This window comes from Trichogramma pretiosum, unplaced genomic scaffold (genome assembly GCF_000599845.2).
Source record: "Trichogramma pretiosum strain Unisexual culture from Peru unplaced genomic scaffold, Tpre_2.0 scaffold120, whole genome shotgun sequence".
Lineage (NCBI taxonomy): Eukaryota > Metazoa > Arthropoda > Insecta > Hymenoptera > Trichogrammatidae > Trichogramma > Trichogramma pretiosum.
The window spans coordinates 1-21,323 of record NW_019641645.1 but is presented as its reverse complement, the minus strand read 5'-3'; the positions used below and the strand labels follow the sequence as shown (position 1 = coordinate 21,323).

Genomic DNA, 21,323 nt, shown 5'->3' with positions numbered 1-21,323 from the left:
AAAATTGATACGCATGTGGCTCTCTGCGATTGTGTCGGTGTACACACATTTGAATACGGCACACGTCGTCTCAAGGTCGGCTGTTTTTTTTTCTCTCCTCTTCTTCGTTCTTTCGTTATAATCGCCGAGTGTGATGACACACATGTCATCCGCGGCAGCTCGCGGATCGATCGACGAAAAATAATAAAGAATATATGAGGTAGAAGAAGAAGAAACAGAGACGGTAGCACACAGACGTGACTACGACGCAATGGAAGAAACAGAAAAAAAAGTAAGCGATTCGATAAGAGCATGAAACAAGAAAAAAAAAACAAAACAACCGCTGGAAGATGAGGAGGAGGATTATGCATTATTCGAATGGATAAATAACGCAATAAAACGCCAGAGAGAGAGAGGCGAGGAGGATATGTGTCTACGTCAAATCGAGCGTGTCAAATTAACGCCTCACTCATGGGATGCGTGCGCTTGAGTCTGCGGAATAAGAGAGCGAGACGAGACGAGATGAGACGGCGACGTCGTTACAACTGAAAATAGAATATATACATAATAATATTCGAGGTGTGCATGCGAATTTTCACTCAGACAAGATAGAGAGAGAGAGAGAGAGAGAAAGAAGGCGCACATAATGACGCTGGCGCACGTTACAAGAATAAAACCGGCGCTTTTCATAGAATAGCTCACCTAACTGCTTCTATTTAAAGGAGAGAGAGAGAGAGAAGCAAACGTTAAATGCATTATTCCGCGCATATATATACGCAGCATCTCTCACTCGCCATTCTACAGCCCTATTCTTTTATTTTTTCAATCGGATGAAACGATCCACGAGCTTTTGTTGCTGTTGTTGTATGTATGTATGTATGTATGTATGTATGTATATTATTATGCGCAGCGAATGACTCGTTTCGCGACTATAGCCCCGACTATTGTATAAAAGCTCTCCACTCTCGCTCTCGGCGAAGCTTTAGAAATTTTCTCTCTCTCCCTCTCTCTCAGCTTTTCATGATTATTTTCGGCCCGTAATGATGATCGCTTTACTTCGCATTAAGCGCCAGAAAAAAGATAACACCGCGCTAAAAGTTTTATCGAGTCAGCTTCCTTGTTAAAAAGAGAAAAATAATAATAATAATGATGACAACCACGATAACAATAAACAAGAGGAGGAAGATAATGGATTATTTAAATTGAAAAAAGCTTCTTCTTCTTCTTCTTTTTTTCCTCCCGAGCCAGCCGCGTAAAAGCTCACGATTCGAGTGACGCGCAGCTCGACTCGATGACACACACACGCGCGATGTATATGCATCGAAAAACGATCTACCCCCCCCGCGCGCGTCACAAGCAGACGACGATTTTTCGGCTCATGCTCTTTTTCCTCGAGCTCTCTTGTATATTCCGAAAAGTCTCTTCACCGATTGATATTCACGCTTGAGAGTGAAAAAAAAAAATAATAATAAGAGTTCGATATTTTTCGAGAATTTTATTTTCGACGTCAGTAACAGTAGCAGCGAGTCGAATACGTCGCGCTGCTCGCGCGTTTTAATGTATTCACAGATCTGGTCTTGTAGTTAACATAGGTGTGGAGAAAAACGAGCTCGTAAACGGCATTAATATGCATATATGTGTGTATGCGCGGGATCTCATCTCGATAAAGAAACGAAGCGATTACGATCGTCGACTCGCGTGCGTACTCGTCGATCTTTGAAATTCAAATGTTTGGTTTAGGCATCGTCGAGTCTCGTTCGTATTATGTTGTCGAGACGTATTACGTATATCGGCAATATTATAATGGAATTTCGAGAGTCATCCGTGTGCAGAGAGCACCGCTCGCGAGCTTATTAATAAATACATCGAAAAACCGATTAACATATAACGACAACTGCGTTTTATGGAATTTTTTTTTTTGTCGTTGTTGTCTCTCCCCTCGAGATTATCTAACAATCGCGCGCGCGCGCGGCGTTGTTATAAAAACGACCGAGTGCGCCTCGGCCCAACTATACACACGCAGCCGAGAGAGTCTTACATTTTCAAGCGGATTAATCCATCGGCATTTTTCACCGAGCGCAGCAGGCGCGCGCCTTTGTAAAAGCTTCTTCATTTCCGTAAGCTCGCGTCCGTGTGTTTACGTACATCGCGAATAATAATAATAATAGGCGATTCGCGTGCGCGAAAGACGTTATCGTGAACAGTTGGATAGAGCAGCTGAGAACACGACGTATAACTGGATAAAATTACGATCGAAAGTATACAACGGGGTGAGAAGTGGTGTATTCGATGGAAAAAAAGCTCGTTACCCGCGTGAATAACTACAAAAGTTACTACATCGAGGGAGAAAATAAACATCGTATACCGATCGCGGAGAGAGTCTTGCCTCAAAGTACAATTGCTTCCGGCAATCAATCATACTTCGTTCACTTCTCTCTCAACCTCGATCCAATAACGGCGTAAAATGCGTTTTGCTCGTTCTCGTCTCGCGCTTCGATCATCGTTATCGACGTTCTACGTTTTCGAGGTAAAATTAATATAAACGGCGCACGAGAGTCCTTTTATTATATGCTCGGTGCATGTAATTGTTTTTTCTTCCCTTTTGTAGGCGCGCGTTTCTTCTCCAATGACATCGCGATCGTTAGCGTCGTAAAACTGGCAATGTCAGTAGTCCGATGCTCTCTTGAAAAATCATTCCAAGTTTAATCGTAAAAATTTTTACTCGGCGCTAATTTATGTACCGTATACGATGAACGATCTCGATCGGCGTGTCGAGCTGCACGCGCGCATCGAGATTGTAAATCTTAGTCCGAGTGTGTGGCGCCATATATAACTTCGATCTTACTCGCAGAAAGTTCGATAAACAATACACAAAAGTCACGAGAAGTTCGGGTTTTAGAAGCTACGAGAACGTATTACGACGATACACACGTTTGAATCGATTCTTTTTTTTCGTGTCGATCTTTCACGCTGATTCATCTGTGCATATATTTTTCGTCGGGCACATTGTTATGTGGTCACATGCTCGATCAGTCACGACGCGCCGTACATAACAATACAATATTTAGAGAGAGAGAGAGAGAGAGAGAGAGAGAGAGAGAGAAAGAGATCGATTTGTCGCGATAATTTCGCCGTATCGTAAGCACCTTTTTGACAGCTTCGAGATCGATTCGTGTCAATGTACAATATATATTTTTTGCAATATCTGATGAAATAATTGCACAGGTTGCGCTCGACTCATTGTCGTATACATATGCATATTGTACGACGTAATTATTCGTAGAAGCGAATTTATTTTTAGTCTCGGCCTTATCTAATAGCCATGATTTCCACCCGAGAAATGTATACAAATTTATCGATCTATTTGTCCGCTCGACACATTGTTTTGTGCGTGGAAAAAAGGCGGTAGTGTAACAGCTGTCCGCGCGATGCTCGATATATATATTAGAGAGATGGAGAGAGATAATAACTCGAAAAAGCCGAGCGCGCGTATAAACTATTTGACAGCTCGATGATATCGTAACGCATACTTTTGACATATATATCGAGCGCGAGAAACGATTTGTTTACACTATCGAGATTCACCGATGTTTGCGAAACTTCTCCGTGTGTTCGAAGTGTCGATCCCCGAAATTCCTATATAAAATCGATGAACGACCGGAGAAAGAAAGAGAAAAGTCATATCTCCATGCAGCTGCTTGAAGAATCCGTTGCACATCCATCCTCCTGACTGCTGCCGGTGTCTTACACACGATACATTTCGTTAAAACACGATTTTGGATTTATCTTTCGAGATCATCGACGTCGCAGTGGAGCATCGTAAATTAAAATGTTTCGCCCGCGCGTGGCAACCGAGTTAACAATCGACGACGGCGAAAGAAAAACAAAACAAATAAATAAACGTGCAAAACGTCAGATTCCACGGTACAATATTATTTGTTATTACGTGTTGTATTATAACATAACTCGATCAACCAGTTTTAACTCGACGTGTGTGTATGTACGATTCTCTCCTCGAATAAATGCGCAGCGCATGCATGAAAAGAGGAGCTCCATATATATACTAATGCCGAGCCAAGGTCGTGAAACTTATGTCTATCCGCTGCTGCATATGTGTGTTAAAGTATTTTCGCTTATCGAGTGCACCTTTTATAATATAGACGAGAGAGAGAGAGAGACCTCCATTAATGCCTCGTGTACATCTACGCACAACTCGGACTTTTATATACGTACTTTTAAACGTAATCCTCTCTTCCTCTTTTGTCAGCAGCTTCTCCGTGTGCTGCTGCACACTCGCACGTACACACGGCCGAGCTGCTGCTGCGCAAAGAGGCTTCATTATTTGGTCATTTAAGCTATGTATAGTCGTAGTACCGTAGCAGCAGCTCTTTCTCGTCGTTTTATTTGCCCGCCGTGCGCGTGTGTATACGTGACGAATCGCTTGTGTGTTGTTATGCGTCGCTGCGTGCTAAAGTGCGACAGTGATTTTCATTACTCGGCGCTGCTGCTGCTGCTGCTGCTGCGGAGTGGCCTTGATTTATCGACGTAGCGAGAACAACAAAAATGTTATGGCTCTCTCACACGGCTGTCCCTCGGTCGCTGTTTATTGTATTATTATGTATACTTATGAACCCCCTCGCGCGAAAAGCTCGAGAGCAGAAAAAAGCTCGGTAGTTGCGATCAACGTTTTTTTTTTTCGTTGGAATTTTTATCGATCAACAACATTCGCATGTCTCAATAATAGATAATCGGAGCTGGAGTAAAAAGAAGTAAGACGAAAATAAGCGCGATAATGGAAATCCGTTTCTATTTTCGCGAAACGCGCGCGCGACTGGCGAACGAAATTGATAATCCGTTTCTGCGCGTAAACACATTACCGACAGAGAGAGAGAGAGAGAGAGAGACATGTGTATTCGGTTCAAGTACACACACAAAGCTCGAGTGTATAGACTCGACGGAAATGTTTTTAGTCCGGACTGAATCGGAGACCGAACCGATACGGCCAGGAGCACAGAAATTTTCTCTTCTTTCGAAGGGAGATGCCCTTGAAACTTGGCGTATCATATAATGGGTAACGCACACGTGACGCTCGCACGCGGGCGGGGAGGCATCGTCGTCGCGGTGTTCAAAAACCGATCGTCGTAAACATCGCGTCTATCGCGTTTCGCTATACATAGATCAAACGGGTTTTTCGAGTGTTTTCCGCGCGTTGCCGAACTTGAACTTGAATTCTGCGTGTGTATATGTGTCTATATATGCCGGCTTTCGAGAAATTAGATGAACAGAGAACGGCAGTGGTTATTATTATATAGTTAATTGCCCTGATCAGTTACAAAACAATGAATTTTGTAAAAGTTTGTCCAATGTAAAAGAAATTTCACACGATAAAAGAGAATTAGAACATCGCCCCATTCTTGCTCGACGCGTATATAGTATACTCTCGCTCACGCACGGTGCATATTTTTCCGCGCATTTATAACGTCCGCGCAGAGCGAGCACGTCCGCCGCTGCTGCTGCCTGGCAGTAAACTCGAGGAGCGTATATACGAGGGAGCATAAAAAGTGCATCGATGTTATATTCGCCCTCCCTCGTATATCGAATAAGCAATTTATTGCTTTTCAATTACCGCGCGCGAGACGTTACGATCCTTTCTTCCTCTTCTTCTTCTTTTTTTCTTTCCTTTTTTTTTTCATTTAATATGGCGTTTCGACGAGATGAAAAAAAAAAAAAAAAAGAAGGTATATCATGCACGGAAAACCAAGCGCAGGCCGTCGTCGTCGCCGCGTGGGTGTGTGCGTGCAAGTTTATTGACACTACGATACGTATAGACTCTCGTATAATTCTATTCTCGTAAGTATAGAAGCGCGACTAATTACGTAACTCGCGCGCGTCGTCGCTCGGCGCACATGTATATCAAACAGGCAATTTCATTATTGTTATTTTGATTTTTCAGTTGTTTTTTTTTTCTGGGCTCGCGTTATCGTGTCGTCGAGAAAAGACCAACACAGATTTCTCTCCTACTCTTTATTTTTGGAGTCGGCAAAGTCTCTGATAATAAAAAGTCGTAGGCGATATGTATACGGTAGCGGACGGCCGCACGTGCGGTTCCCGATAAGAAACACCTTTCACGCGCGCACACGGTTGTAAAATATACGTACGTGTGTACGTTTTATAATATGCGCGTGACCGAGTCGAAGTCGTCGCGATAAGCCAAAAGCAAGAGAGAGAGAGAGAGGAGAAAAATTCTAGAATACGAATCGTGTATATATATGCATGACTTTGAAGTAGGAGCAGAGATCTCCGAATCGTCGATTCACTAAATATATTTAATATCGGCGATAACGATAAGGTCACAAAAGCAAAGAAAAAGCCCGAGTATATATTTTCCACTGCGGGAATGCAGCACAGAGAGAGAGAGAGAAAGAGAGATCTGGCAAACGATCAAATTTTCACGTGACGTATCCTCTCGGCACGCGCGTCTTCGTTGATACGCAATTTTCAGGCTGTCTATATGGCTTTTTTTCTGGCTTCCGCGTTACCGCACCGACTCAGGTATACTCGAGTTTGCGTTAAAGGCGAACTCGATCGACACGCGGTAATCGCGAAATTTAATCAAAATTGCTAAAATCCAAAGTTTTTCAAGTCCTTGCGAGCTTTACCTATCCAACAGTCGAGACGGTGTAAAAGACGTCGTCGGTATAATGACGCTTCAGGAATTACATTTGGATTGGATAAAACATTCCATTCGACCCGAATTTCCGAAGATCGACCAGTTTATCCCGACGACGTTGCGCCGAAAGGCAGTTTTTCGTGCTCAGCGAAGGAGACGCACGGTCACAAAAGACCATCTCTGCGCGCTGGCGTTTTCTTACTCAGATACGTATTATAATGCGGCGCGAGGAATTTCAATTAACCCGGCAAATGTAGCGTGCGAAATTCGAGTGGGCGCCCCCCCATCCACGCGAGTACGTCGCCTACTTTATACATATATAACACTCCTAGATAGCTTTCTTTCACGGGCCGCTGCGCACTATCGCAATTATGCGTGATTTATCGTACATAACGTTTGAATGCGTCGATGAAATCTGCAAAAATTATCGCCATCCGCATTTATAATAATAATAATGTATATAAAACTAATTTCGTGTCTGTTTTTTTTTCGTTTGTTTTTGAGCAGGTTCGGCCTCGTTGACGCAGAAGGAGAACGGCAGAAACAGACGGCCCGACAGCGGCGGCAGCGAGGTCAATCGCAACGACGCCAATGACGACAAGACGAGGAGGCCCGTACCGCCGGGTGGCCCTCTCGTTCAGCAAACGTGAGTTCATAGCAAAATTTATCACAATTTTTTTTTCGGTAAAATAAAAACAATGATATATCTTCAAAGTCGCGAGTTCAAACAGTGTCTCGGGCGCGCGATTCGTTAACGCGTCTTTGCGATATCGATCGGCCCTCGCGAGTCTCCTCCGCGCGATAAATCACTTTGCAAAGAGGGGCCGGTGGCCCACCCCCGTGTGTGCCTCCGATATATGTATACCTTTGTAACTTCACGTGTATAATAATATGATACGGCGTGCACGAAGGTGTACACCGTTTGAGTCTACGCTTCGATAAGCTCGCCATCGGGGATTTTCACTTTGATCACGTGTCGCGCGCTGAGCTGTATGTATGTGTGTCATCGTAGTGTGAAGAAATATATACACACGAAAATGCCAAATACATATGCGGCGAGGGAGGATCAGGAGAAAAAGACTATAATTTACTCTTTTTATACGTTTTGTTTTTATTAACGCGTCGTTTACAATGGGATTTTCGATTCCAAGAAGTATCTATAACGTATCGACAGGGCGCGGAGGCGAATCGCAACACGCCGATTTCGGCTTTTTTAAGTAGTACAGATAAACCTCGAGTCAGCCGCTATCAAAGTTGTTTATTTATATTTTACATATATGTTTTTTCTTTTCTGTTCGCAGCGAGGTGTCGACCAGCCAGATAGACTTCTTTCGCATGCTGGACGAAAAAATTGAAAATGTAAGTAAACCCTCGGCTCGTACTATTTAATTGCCATCAAAATAAATAACGTGTCCCCCAAGCCAAGTTACTGATTTTAATTTCTCTCTCTCTCACTCTTGTCCACAAAAACAGGGTCCCGACTTCGACGAGACCGACGACAGCTACAGTATTCTGCATCACTTGAAGTCGCCGCGTGCGAAAAGCCTGGCCTTGTCGATGCTTGCGTCGTTGCCGCAACCAGAGGCAGCCACCACCACCATCACCACCAGCAGCACCACCAGCAGTAGCAACACAAGCGTTGCTGGAAGCGGCGGTGCCAAACGGCGACCCAGCAGCACTCCGATCACCATCAAGCGCAGCAGCCACGAGGCCGACAAGATCGACGGCATCAGCAGCGATCAGCGACACCATCATCATAATCAGGCCGGTGGCAACGGCGCCGCCAAGATACAGACGGCCAATCTGCCCAAGCACCTGCTCGAGCCGATCGCCCAGAGCCCCAAGTCCTACACGTCGACCAGGACCAGTCCGCCCGACCAGGACGAGGGACAAAGCAGCGGTGGCAACAGCAGCAGCAGCAGCAGCAAGCGCTCGTCCACCACCGTCACGAGGACGTCGCCGCAACAGCAACAGCAACAACAACAACAGTCGTCGCAATCCGGAGGCGGCTGCGACTTTGGCGTTAAGATCAGGGGCCGGCTGAAGGGCGCCGAGCTGCTCGAGCAGTGCGCCAAGGAGAGCCGCCTGGTCCCCGAGTGCGACAGGCCCGTACCCATGGTCTATCCGTATCGGCCGGACCACGACTCGAGGACGTACGAGCGGATCCACGGCACCAGCAACTCCTGCGACTTCGCGGTGCGCATAAGGGGCCGCGCCACCGGCGCCGAGGCGCTCGAGCAGGCCATCGAGCATCAGCAGCAGCGCAACAGGAACTCGAGCGCCTCGTCGTCGTCTTCGTCGTCCTCGTCGTCGACGTCGACGTCGTCGTCGAGGTCGTCCGCGGTGTCTTATCGACGCGAGCCGCCGGAGAATCCGCTGGTGGCCGCCTTCGACGAGAACACCCTGGCGTTGCAGAGGGACGCCGAGAGGAGGAGGCAGCGCCATCGCAATCACAAGTTGTGATCGCTTCTCGTTCGTCGTAGTAGTAGTAACAGCAGCAGTAGTAGTTGTAGTAGTAGTGACCACCAGACTCTTGGATTGTGAACGCGAACATTCAAAGCGACCGTAGTATACCCTTGTTTATAATAATAATAATAAAAATATATATGTACGTATGATATATATATATATCTAATTACCGAAGACTGATGTGCAAAAGAAAAAATATAATATGTAATAATGATAATGCTAATGTATACGTGTGTCTGGTCATGATTTTTTTTTTTTTTTTTTTGTAAATTTAATTTATAATCGCATGCGAGAGTATATGGCGTACGAATGTGAGACTACGAGCGTATGTATGGGAATTTTCTGTCTGATGTTTTTGTTTTCTCGTTCCGATCCCGAATGCCGTACCGCGACGAGATTATCATAATTGCGTTTCTTAATGGAACCGAGATACCGTATTTGTTTTTGCGGGACCAAAGGCTTTTCGCGTGGAAAGCGCGCGTTATCGATGTGTAATACCTCTCGATGGTACTTGTGTGACGACGACGACGACGACGACGATAATGTCCGCGCTTTTTCTTTCGCATTACTTCTTCTTCTCTTTGAGTCGGATGAGAGGGAGGGTCAAAGAAAAATTGGCCGAGCGCGTGTTGCGTCGATCATATAATCCATGTATTGTGAACTGCCTACGATATAAACATGTGTATATTTATATATATGTATTTGATTATATAATTATGTACATAGAATGATATATCAAAACTTGTAATCTCGTGAATCGTCGAGAACGAAAAAAAAAAAAATGAAGATAACAGCACGGTCGCGATTGATGATTTTTTTCTGGTAATTTTAATGTGATAATTTATGCGAGGACCTTCTAACGATGATTGATAATAATGTAGATGAATCGTAGCGTGGCTAATCTGTCGAGTTTGAGAAAAAGTTCAATTAACAATGCTAGTACAAATGAAGAGTTAAACCGAGTAAATTTTCCGATACCTAAACGAAAGAATTATGCCGATAAAAATAACGTTGATTGAACGAATCGTCTTTTTGTGCAAAACGATTAAATAAATATTCAAAGTGCATTTATTGTTGTATTCTTTTTCTTGTTGCTGTTGTAATTGCGATCGCTCGCGACCGAATTGATAATTTCAACCATTTCTCTGGGGCGTTTTTGAACGAGAATTGTTACAGTGACTCGACTCGAACGGTGACAATTTTATGAATTTATTTGCGAAAAAAACGCACGTATATCAACAGCGATTCGATATGGCGAGGCAGGATCCTATTTCGTAAGTTTTCATCTTTTTTATAAGGAAGAAAAAAGAGAGAAGAATACAAACATACAATTTTTAATAATCGTATCGTCTAAGTGTATTTCCAAATTAAAGCTCGAAAATCAACTTCTAAATATAGCTTAGCCTTTTTTACCCTCCTTAAGGGACAATGGATAATCAATACTTCTCTAAATGTGTACAAAAACGTGAGAATGTGTAAATAGGTTTTAAGTGCCAAACATAAGTTAACTAAAGAGATATATATATTAAATTCTTTCACTGTTGATCATGAAATAAAAAATATCGATGTAAAATATTGGGTGCGAGTGAGGATTGCATGAAAATATTTGTAAATATAAATAAAAAAACAAGGATGGAATCAGACGGCATGGATCAATCTGCGAATTGATACAGCTCGGAGATGTTACAGACGGTATGAATTATGACAATTATGTGCAAAAATGAATTGATATATCATTTAGCAATCGAGAATAAAAAAGAATGAACGAATGAAGTCATTAAAGTTAAGTACAGCATAAGCCATATATTATTTATATTTGGAGACAAAACGTTGACGTTACAAATAACGAAGAGTAAAAGTATTCGCGTGTTTGCTGTGCAATCTCCTCCCGCGAGCGATGAATGGGCATGTATCAAGGGTATGTCTATCGATACGATGAAGAGTGACATTTTATTAACATTATTTATTCATGTGTGTATCACAAATTGATACGACGATGAGAAATACAAAAAAAAAAGAAGAAGCTATAATTACCATTAAAAAATCATGTAAAAACGCCAACGCGTACGATACATTATATTATAATAATAATTACGGATAGTTGATGCTGATATAAATTTTATATTACATGTTGCGAACTTGTATACCGATAATAAAAAGGAACAAAAAAAAAACAAATAATAATATGTGTACTATCGAAGTGAAATCACTTTATAATATCGTCGTTGATATTTTTCGTTGCAATAGCTCTATGGGGAGACCTTAGAAATGATTTTACGCCGATCAACGGTATCGAGAGTAATGTACGAAGATGAAAACGAGATGCAAGGATACATGATGCGAAATAACGATTTGTATATCTTTTCATCGAAGCCTATTTCATAAATACAGATAACTTTTTTTTTCATGAAAATAAACTCATTATTTCTCTTGAAAAACATGGCTTTACTTATTGATTCTCGTTTCAAAAATATACCGTTAACTATCACGCACACGAATATCCTCGGCTGATAATGTTCGAGAAATAGCCGCAGCCGAGCAATCGTCGCCACTTTCGCTATTGTCGTTGACTGTCAGTGTCTTCGGCGTCGCGCACTGCTATATGACTGCTGAGCAGACAGTGCAGTCAGTGCAAAAACAGTTTCATAAGTCAAAACACACACCACTGCGTCAGTTTGCGCGTCTCCTAACCTCAGCGTTTGACTCGTTTTATTTATCAATTGACAAAGAAAAAAAAAACGATAATTGCAACAATGAAACCCTCACCGGTCGTTGCCGACGAGATGTTCCCCGAGGGTGTGCACGGCCGTTATCTGCCATTCGAAATGGTCGCTGATAACATGGAGGATATCGTAAGTAAACGACAGCGGAAGGACAACGTCGACTCGAACGACGAAGGAGATGAAAGTTATGATTTTTTCCAGGCGGGTGGATCTGGCCCCATTGTGGTTGACATTGCCGGAGATGAAAAATCCGTACACATAGACTTTTACAATGGTGAGTTTTTGACATCTCTTGGCGCGTGATAGTGGGGTTTTTTTTTCTTCATTTTCTTGAAGTACAGAAACTAGTGATAAATAGTTTTATAAATAATAAAGCAGCTTCAATCTTTAAATTGATTGTTTTATGCTTATTTCGATTAGACTTATTCAAAGTTGAGCTCGTACAATTAGATCAGAACGTACAGAAATCTTTTAACGTAGAGAAGGTTAAATTGATGCGTACAATTACATTATTTTTGACGTATACCTCTAGTTTACTTTCAATTATTCATTGATTTTTCATAATTTATACTTTCAGATTTCGACGACTTGTTTGATGACAATGATCTAGACTAAAAAAGTAACCAGCCTTTCACTACAAACAAATACTCTTTACGTAATGTATAATTATTATATGCAGTGTAAAAATTGTGAATTGTTGGATCAATGTACATAATGAATAAAGACTAAAATTTTGAATAATATCAATTTATTTGATAATACAATCTATATTACGTATGTATTTACATTTTAATTATTTTTCAATCATTTTTACCTTAAATCGCAAAAATAAGTTTTTTTTTAAAGCCTAAAGTCTGACAATGCTATAAAAAGTTATTTAAAGTAATATTTGCACTCAAGAAATTCAACCCAAACTTTCCTCAATTTTTTTTAGTAATCTATAAATTTTTTGAAGCAAAATTCTTTCAGTATTCTGTGTGAAGTTGGCCTTTTTCTACTTTTTTCAATATAGAAATCACTATTTACTTATATGATAACAGGTGCACTTACAACTGATATAATAAAAGCATAAAAGTTATTACAATTTTTCCATATCTATTTTGACACTTTGTGCCTATCATAATAAGTTTTTATACTTCAAAGTTACATTAAGGTGACATAAGAAAATGAGTAATAATAGTACATAATATTTTGTACATGTACTATGTTTATCATATAATGTACAATACATATTGGGCCTAAAACCCTTAAGACGATGCATACCTAAAAAAACATCGAATTTCTCATCAGTCATTGTGAATCTCAAAAAGATTGGAGATGCTTCTTGTTATAAAATTCCGATGTAACTCGGTTATTTCAAACTTTCAATCCAGTATTTTTACTAAAAAAAATTATTTTCCCTCAGTGTTTTATCTAATGCTCTCATACATTTTATTGATTTTCATGACTGGCCCCACTCAACTCCAAAATTCACACAAATTCTACTTGGAAATCTGCTGATGATTTGATTCTCTTTCATACAGAATAATATATTTAACAATGCATTGCGTTGACTGCTCAAATACGAGACCAAATTATTATTTGAAATTCAACAAATACTGCATAAAAGCTGTCGTTTTTTCGGTAACTATTTGGTATTTGTTTATATACGAAACTTACGGAAAAAAAGACAGCCAGTGTAATTGTTTGTTTCATTCCAATGTTACAATAATAACCACCGTCATTGTACATTTTAAATGTAAAAAAAAAAAAATCAAAAATTTACACGATATTTTGTCAACGTTTTACGTGTATTTGAGCAGCTCACCTACAAAAAACTTCATAATAACGATAAACATCATAGTTAATCAGTGCAATGCACACATCACTCATGTGAAAAAATTGTCACAAGATTTGCAAAATGCTCTTGTACTTAAATGTGTCGCTAATACGTTTACAATCTATTTTCGTACCGATTCTACGGTATTCAACACCATAATTTATAAGAACGGCTCACTTAAAAGTCCTTGTATTTTATTGATTTCACCGAGAGAAATTGTTGGTTTCATTTTGATTAGCTTTTTTTTAATATGAGTTTCAGTAGCTTTAGAGATCAAATGAGCGCTAGTTCATTTCTGAGTCACTTTCTACTTGCTCTTCTTGCTCACTATCCTCTTCATCTTCAAATTCAGAATAATAGTGAGACGGCGACGGAGCTTCTTCCGAGTATGAGGTGTGTGAAGATGATGGTGGTCTACTAGAGGCTTCCATTTTTAACTCAATGTCATCGACTCCAGAGTTAGAAGCAGAAATCTGAACTGGTAAAAACTTTTCAATATCTCCAGTTGCCATCTCTAAAAAAAAAAAAAAAATAACCATCGTGAAAAACCATTTTTCATAACTAGAATATATCTTAATGAAGATTTTAATCAATACATACGCTCAACATATTTTTCCAAAGCTTTTGGAACCATTGATTTGGCTATATTAAGATTTTCTTCTGAGCACTTTCCTTTATTTAATCCTGAAAAAAGAAAGTAAAATATTACAGGCTTTTATTTAAAAAATACTGCAATAATGGAAATGGTATATTGTTCACTTACCAAATGTCAAGCCCATTTCATTCAATATCTCAACATCATCGTGAATTTCAAATTTATCATTGAAATTCATCAGGTACTCAGTTCTGAAATTATTAAACACATGATTAATAAAAATTTATCTAGTAGAAAAATGTATTTGTATATACTACTTACTTATCATTTGAAATACTGCAGTTAACAACAGTTTTTCTATCTGTGTTAATAATAATAAATGGCAACTGAATTGCAGAGTTCGGCTTAGGTGGACCATACATTGTTTCAGTAATACGATTTCGTTCCATCAAATTTTTTACAGCAATATGTTGTAAAATAATTCTTTGCAACTGTTGGGTTTTTTGAGTGATCCTCTCAATTTTCTTTTTTCGATCTTTTTGCAAAGCGACACATTCTTGCAATGAATTGGTTGGTAATCCCAGCCATCTGATTTCCTTTTTCTCTTTTGAAATAATGTTCATAGCCATGAGAACATTCAACGCATCATAAACTCTCCTTCTGATATTTTTCTGATCATATTGTTGATCGGTTAAAGAATTAGAATGAGCTGGATTTGTAAACTCTCCAACTAATTCATCTGCCACTTCGTTATAAGAAGTTGTACCCTTCTTTTTTACTTTTTCACAAACTTTCATAGAAAAGTGTCTTAGACCTTTTCCTACTTTATCTGTTTTCCTACGCTTAGTAAAAGGGTAACTAAAAAATAAAAAAATATATATAGATTCAAAAATCAATCAATAAAAGAAAAAAACGATTAAAAATACTCACTCAGTAACAGATTCACTTCCTTCTGTATCTTGACGTTTACGATTTCCTGTGTGATCCAATATTGGACTAATATAAGTTTTACCAGATGCATCTTTTATTATTTGATGATTGACAGCCTGCTAAAAAAAGTATTATTTTGTAAGTTACAAAAGCTAAATAAAATGCAATATATTTCAAGGCAATAACCATCTCAAGTTTCAGCTATGTTTTACTATATAATGGAAATATGGAAATTTTATTGAATAATGAATTTGATATGAGAGCTATGATGTGCAGGAGTAACAAAATAGTGGTAATGCTGATTAGTGAGTAAATTATGACTGAATTCCTAAATTTTTGTTACTTACCATTTGATTAGGAGTCAGTTGTATTGTTTTTGCAAGTGGATCAGCAGGTTTCATAGTAGATACTGTCTGAACCTTGGCATTTTGTATAGGTATTGTAACTAATCCTGAGGAAATATAAACATTTATTTGTAAAAAAGATATTAAAAAATGATTAAAACTATTAAAAAAAAACTTACTCTGACCAGTGTTACTTGGATTCTGGAAACTTAAAGTTCTAAGCACTTGGCTAGCTGTTACAACCTAGATCAAAATTGATACCATGACATTTTTTTGAATTAAATTTTTCAGATTATAATTTGTCAAGGATAACTGGTTTAAAATTTACCTGTGGTTCTTGGTTAGTTGCTCTTAAAAGTTTTGGAGACCCAACGATGCCACTGAGATTTTTATTTGGTGTGCTTTGAACTAGTTTGATATATTGAGGCATTCCTGTTACAAAAATAAAAAACAAAAAACAAAAAAAAACAATAAAGGTGAATTAGTTTTTGCATCTCTTATCTATAAATTGCTTAATAATATTTCATCTTTCAAATACTTTGCGTTATAAATAAAATCATAAATATCTACAATTCAATTTTAATCATGGCAGATTATTGTAATCGACACATGCATCAATTGAAAAATAATTTTTTGACAGGTTCTTAAAACTTGACCTAATTATTAAAACAATCTGATGGAATAATATTAATTTCAATTAGTGAAAGCTTGGCACATGTTTATGAGGTTGGATAAATACTTTGATTTCATTTAGCTGAGTTGGTTTTTGTGTTGATATTACAGCTTTTTCTATTAAATTCTTTAAAATTATTATTTCCTACTACTAGATGTTATCAAGATTTGCAGCATTGGACAAATGCGATAAGAAAAAATTATGTATAAAAATTGTTGAGTACAGTAAATTGACTATAAAAGTTATAAGAACGTTTTCAGCTAGGGTTTATAAACTCTACTGGACAGATAAGTTAATAATTTTCTCTAGACAAGTTTCACTTTTTTCAAGTTTGAAGTCATACGTCAAAGCATTTAAAAGAGCACAGGATATTTTCATAAGCAAAAGAAGTAGAATTTTCAACTACGATAACAAATTGATCATCGATTATGTTGATTACGAATAGCACAATATATCTCCTGGTCTTTGTCAGGCACATACGCATTTATCAAACATTACAATTGACTAAGCACACGCTGATTTTCACCAAAAAGTATGCAGTTCAGACGAGTGCACGAATAAAGTCAAGTCAAGCCTCTAACGTAGCACTCGCAGTGCCATTATAACCACGCTCTCCATCGCACACCGTGCTCGGAAGAGAGTACGCCGAGGAGATGAGAAAGAGTTTTTCGCTCGATCGGGGCGGTACTTACCGTGGGCATCGTGTATCACGAAGTTCACGGTTTTGTTTTGCTGGGTCATATTGTCGTGGTTGTTTTTGCGCGGGGCCTGGGCTCCGGGGCTTCTCGTGTCTCGAATTCCCTCGATGAATAGCTCGCCGTCGGCTTCCCTCGCTCGCTGTCTCTCTCTTTCTCAAGCTGTCTCTCGCGCGCGCAGGAGCTCTATCTGGAGGGCTCGTCGTGGAACCAAAACACACACTCTCTCGGACGAGCGTCGAGCTAGCTAGCTGCTGCTGCTGCCGCTGTTGACAAAAAAAAAGTTGCGATTTGTAGTTATGGGTATGATATTATGCCAGCGTCGTGCGAGAGAATGGGCAAAAACAAAGAGGAGAAAAAAAATAAGAGACAGCGGTAAAAGCTGCTGCCTGCACTGCCTGCACTGCCTGCGCGCGCGCGCGCGCGTTTGCATGTGTGTATACCCATCGAGTGACAAGCGGCTCGTCGAGAAAAATAAAGGATATATTTTTTTTATTAATTATAAATTATACACGCCTCGAGAGAGACTTCCGGACTACTGTCTCTAGAAAGGACGATCGTTTTATTGTATACAAGCTACTATTATGCCTCGGACATCGCTCGGGAGGCGATATAAGATAAAATAACGTAATCCGGTGGCTCTCTCGGCCCATGTATATAATACCTATCCACACACGAGCGTTATCCTATATTATCGGCGAGAGCACCGTGTCTCGGGGGCCCAGTCGTTTTTTCTCCTTGCAGCACGAGCAGCGCATGCAAGAGCGAAGCAAACAACAGGCGGCGGTGGCGTATACGTCGCGACTCTCGTAATCGAACGCGAGACGCGACTGCACCGAGGTGCCTTTGCGGATAGCACACATACACAACAACAACAACAACAACTCTGCAGAGACGCAAGAGTGTCTCGCGCGCGCCGAATGATCCCCGGCGTTTATCGCCTGCACCTATGTGCAAGTTGGTATTATTTTATAATTTCCCAATGATCGCGCGTATGTATTATTATAAATCGCCGTCCCAAAATGGCGCGACGCTCTTCTGCGGGGCTGGCTGGCTGGCGCGCGCCTCGATAGTACATAATAGTATATATATATATGTATAGTACGTAAAAAAAAAAAAAAAAAAAAACAAGCACAGAGCACACAGTCTCTCGTTATAAGTTTTGTTGGTATTATAGTAGAGAAGGAGTACTGTAACGTCCAGGCACGCGTACACGCTCACTCACACTCGTGAAATACACACTTACGATTATTCGTATTATTATTATTACATGGACGATCGTAGTCTGCGGTCCGGTAGAAAGAGAGAGGACTCACGCACTGCTAAATAGTAAATAAAAGCACTTAATAATGCGAACAGCAGGAGCAAGCTGGCAGGCACACACCACCGACTGTAGACTGCGTTAGCCTCGCTATTATATGTGTACAAATGCTACTGCTGCTGCTGCTGCTGTCGAGTTCACGACTCGAGAGACGCACACAGATTATAAGAATCTCATGTACGCATGTGAGCGAGAAAGAGAAAGAGCGACACTCGCGCGTCACTCCGTATCTTTACTTTGAATTATGTACGAGTATTCGGGGAATGGATCACGATGCAGGACTCTATCTATCTCTGATCGAACAACGATGCATCAACAGATGCGCTTTCGCGGATGCCGATGTTATGTAGCGGTGGTGGACATGATGAGCGAGGCAGCTACATTCGCACGCGCGCGCAGACGACTGGACGTAATTTTATGTTTTGTTATAAGTTAATAAAGGTGCGATGATGTTTACGTACTTTGTTGCTGACACATGCACGCACATACACACACGCGATACAACACAACACGACACTGACACTGCACTGCTGCGTCGCTATACGCTTTCGACGCTCCGGCCGGAATTTATCCGCTTCACTCGGAGCCACCGCTAATGCTACTACTACTCAATGTTGGATGAACGTAAGCGCGCGCGCGCACCTCTATAATGCATATATACAGATGTGTAAGTACGTAACATCGACTTGGCGGACGGAGTTGTGGCAGCAGCAGCGGCAGCGGCAGGCAACAGGCCTGCAGTAGTTAGTAGTATATGAGTATATATGTATGCGCGCGCGTGCACCGCGGCGTTCCACACGATGTGCACTTGCGCGCGCTCGTAATAATGGAACATGGATGCACATTGCAGCGCGCGTGCGAGAAAGAGAGAGAGAGAGAGAGAGAGAGAGAGATAGACAGAGAGACACAGAAACTGTACACGCTCGCGTGTGCGACGATGGTCACGTGATAAGCGGCACAACTTGAAATTTGAATTCGAGCAAAGTGCCATTTCATTTAGCTGTTTCTTATTTAATGCGAACTAATGCGCGCACGAAAAAAATGTTCTTTTCCAATTATGAATGACGCAGTTATACCAAAGATCATTATCAAATACATCGGTAAAAAAAGTTGTATTAATGATTTTATTAATTACTATCATCTGGAAATGATACAAAATTTAAATAAGCTGACAGAGGAAACCAATCTTATTGTCGTAATAGAAATGTAAATATTTTGATCATCGCCTTTCTATCATATGATGAATTTGTTTTTGATAGGGCCAACGCCTAATTGAACGACAAACCGTTGAGAGTCTAATTCATAATTCAATCCTCGTTGTACGTAGTACAAATATTTCCTTGAAAAAAAACAAGTTAAAAATGGAAAATGAATACGAAATTAGTCCGCTGGGGGAGGGAAAGTTTGGCAAGGTGGTGGCGTTCCGAAGTAAATCAAGTTCAAAGAACAATCATGTTATTAAATATATAAAAATAAAGCCAGAGTAAGTCGTAAAAAAATTTTTACAACTGAATATTTTTTTAATGATCAATAATGTTTAACTAGAGATCCAAACGATCGGAATACCGTGACGTCGAAAAGAGAGGTTGAAGCATTAAAAACTCTCGATCATGAATATATTGTGAAGTATTATGGCAGCTGGACCGAAAATTCAAAATTGTTTTGCATAAAAATGGAGTTTGGAGGTAATCTAAATTTGCTCCAGTGGTTGGTCGAGACGAAAGAAATAAAATATAATGGTGTGCTTAGATGGTTCAAACAACTAGTGCATGCCATAAATTACATTCACTCCCGAAACTGGATCCATCGAGACGTAAAAGTAAGTATTTTTCACTAGGGAAATTAATTTATAAAGCTTAATTAAACTGAGCGCAGCGAAGTCGTATCGTGGCCAGTTCGTCTAATTTTCGTGTGTTAGCGGTCATACGATAACTCGAAATCTTTTTATACAATCGCTTAAAAATTTTAGGGGTGTATTCTTTGGGACTGGACGCATAGTTTTTTGTATGCAAAAAAAGCGTTCTTACGCACTTTTCATGGAATTATTTGAAATTTGATAATTTTCCATCTTTGGACAATGAATTTTTTTATATATTGATGTTGGGACTGAAAAAATTAATGAAGATATGCTTTCGATAGGAAATTTCTGTGGTTTTCTCATGGTGCAGTCAGATTTTTCGATAAATTTCATTTTCACGAGGAAAAATCGAAAATAAAACATAAAGTTTACTTTTTCCGTACCGAGTTTTTCGAGATATTTAGCTTGGCATGTTTGATGGCAATTTTGTCGGTGAATTTGCGACTTGTCGGAAAATCTGATACCCCCGTTGTGGGCCAGTTATTTTTTTTAGATGAATTTTGATACTTTTTCAGCGACTTAGAAATTAAGTAATTAGCCGTATTTACGAGAAAATGTAACGGGTAGATTGTTACATAAATAATTAATTATTTTAGATCTTATTCTGGCTGAAGAGAATGGTAGGTTCGATAAGTGAAAGGTGTGAACACTCTAATTATTGGGTACATAAAAGGGGAATTTATTATGATCTATTCGAATTACAAATCTCGCGTACTTATGCTTAATCTTAAATATAATTAATTTAACATACAATTTGTTTATATAGACGACTCGTCGCGGTATCTCGCTCTGCGTCAGTAGTTGTTAGTCTCATAGTCGCTCTCCGTGCTCGTTCGGTCCGTCGGCGACGAGGCTGCTCTACCTCGATTACTTGTATATATGGCCGATTCTCTGTGAAATCGAATGGCCAAAAAATTTTTTTTTCTGCAAATATGAAAAACTTGCTGTTCTCGATGTCAGAAATGTCCCCAAATTTTATTAGAATTTTTGGGACCATCTATCACTCTTTTTCAGAGGCCCGAAGTTGGCCATTTTAGGGTTTTTTTGAAATTCATGAAAAATCACAAATATTCAAATAATTCCTGGATCAGGGTAGAATGATTCAAAAGTAAAAGTGCCCAGCAACTTTTTTGTTGGAAATTGTCCAAATTTTCAGAAAAAAAATATGCCAAAGTGATTGGAGCCACCCATAGAGAGCATACCCTGATAGCACGGAAAGTTGCAGCAACGTTGCGGCAACCATATTT

The 21,323-nt window shown here is 39.9% G+C and overlaps 3 protein-coding genes across 9 annotated transcripts in view; 2 read left to right on the top strand and 1 right to left on the bottom strand.

Annotated features, from left to right (window-relative positions):
* LOC106655583 (uncharacterized protein DDB_G0271670-like) overlaps window positions 1-9,302 on the top strand; it is a 36,263-nt gene extending 26,961 nt beyond the window's left edge. For both annotated transcript variants that reach the window (XM_014376052.2, XM_014376053.2), the window contains 3 exons: window positions 7,157-7,295; window positions 7,951-8,008; window positions 8,123-9,302. In XM_014376052.2, coding sequence (XP_014231538.1) covers window positions 7,157-7,295; window positions 7,951-8,008; window positions 8,123-9,112 — 1,187 coding nt within the window. In that variant the 3' untranslated portion in view covers window positions 9,113-9,302. The remainder of the gene's footprint in view (window positions 1-7,156; window positions 7,296-7,950; window positions 8,009-8,122) is intronic.
* A 24-nt stretch (window positions 9,303-9,326) lies between these two features.
* On the top strand, window positions 9,327-12,585 carry LOC106655581 (COP9 signalosome complex subunit 9). 2 transcript variants are annotated; one of them, XM_014376051.2, is made up of 3 exons: window positions 9,327-11,970; window positions 12,043-12,115; window positions 12,419-12,584. In XM_014376051.2, the coding sequence occupies exons 1-3, from the start codon at window positions 11,872-11,874 to the stop codon at window positions 12,454-12,456; spliced, it is 210 nt and encodes a 69-aa protein (XP_014231537.1). In that variant the 5' UTR covers window positions 9,327-11,871; the 3' UTR covers window positions 12,457-12,584. The 2 variants fall into 2 exon arrangements, with proteins under 2 accessions (XP_014231537.1, XP_014231536.1); XM_014376050.2 differs by having other exon boundaries at window positions 9,327-12,115; window positions 12,419-12,585.
* Window positions 12,586-12,665: 80 nt separating this feature from the next.
* LOC106655608 (transcription factor Dp-1) lies at window positions 12,666-18,832 on the bottom strand. 5 transcript variants are annotated; one of them, XM_014376094.2, is made up of 11 exons: window positions 18,282-18,409; window positions 18,144-18,219; window positions 16,895-17,163; window positions 15,858-15,961; window positions 15,709-15,772; window positions 15,533-15,636; window positions 15,186-15,304; window positions 14,577-15,113; window positions 14,424-14,506; window positions 14,261-14,344; window positions 13,945-14,174 (listed from the first exon to the last, which is right to left on the bottom strand). In XM_014376094.2, exons 3-11 carry the CDS (start codon window positions 16,941-16,943, stop codon window positions 13,945-13,947), a joined length of 1,374 nt encoding a protein of 457 aa, XP_014231580.1. In that variant the 5' UTR covers window positions 16,944-17,163; window positions 18,144-18,219; window positions 18,282-18,409. The 5 variants fall into 5 exon arrangements, with proteins under 5 accessions (XP_014231585.1, XP_014231580.1, XP_014231581.1 ...); XM_014376099.2 differs by having other exon boundaries at window positions 12,666-14,174; window positions 18,144-18,407; XM_014376095.2 differs by lacking the exons at window positions 18,144-18,219; window positions 18,282-18,409 and adding an exon at window positions 18,680-18,832.
* Between the last annotated feature and the right edge of the window lie 2,491 nt (window positions 18,833-21,323).

Coding starts and splice junctions, on each gene's coding strand:
- LOC106655581 (XM_014376050.2), top strand. CDS start 11,872: ATGAAACCCTCACCGGTCGTTGCCGACGAGATGTTCCCCGAGGGTGTG. Junction 12,116..12,418: donor ACACATAGACTTTTACAATG/GTGAGTTTTTGA, acceptor TTATACTTTCAG/ATTTCGACGACTTGTTTGAT.
- LOC106655608 (XM_014376095.2), bottom strand. CDS start 16,943: ATGACCCAGCAAAACAAAACCGTGAACTTCGTGATACACGATGCCCAC. Junction 15,637..15,708: donor TCCAAGTAACACTGGTCAGA/GTAAGTTTTTTT, acceptor ATATTTCCTCAG/GATTAGTTACAATACCTATA. Junction 14,507..14,576: donor TGCAGTATTTCAAATGATAA/GTAAGTAGTATA, acceptor TAATAATTTCAG/AACTGAGTACCTGATGAATT.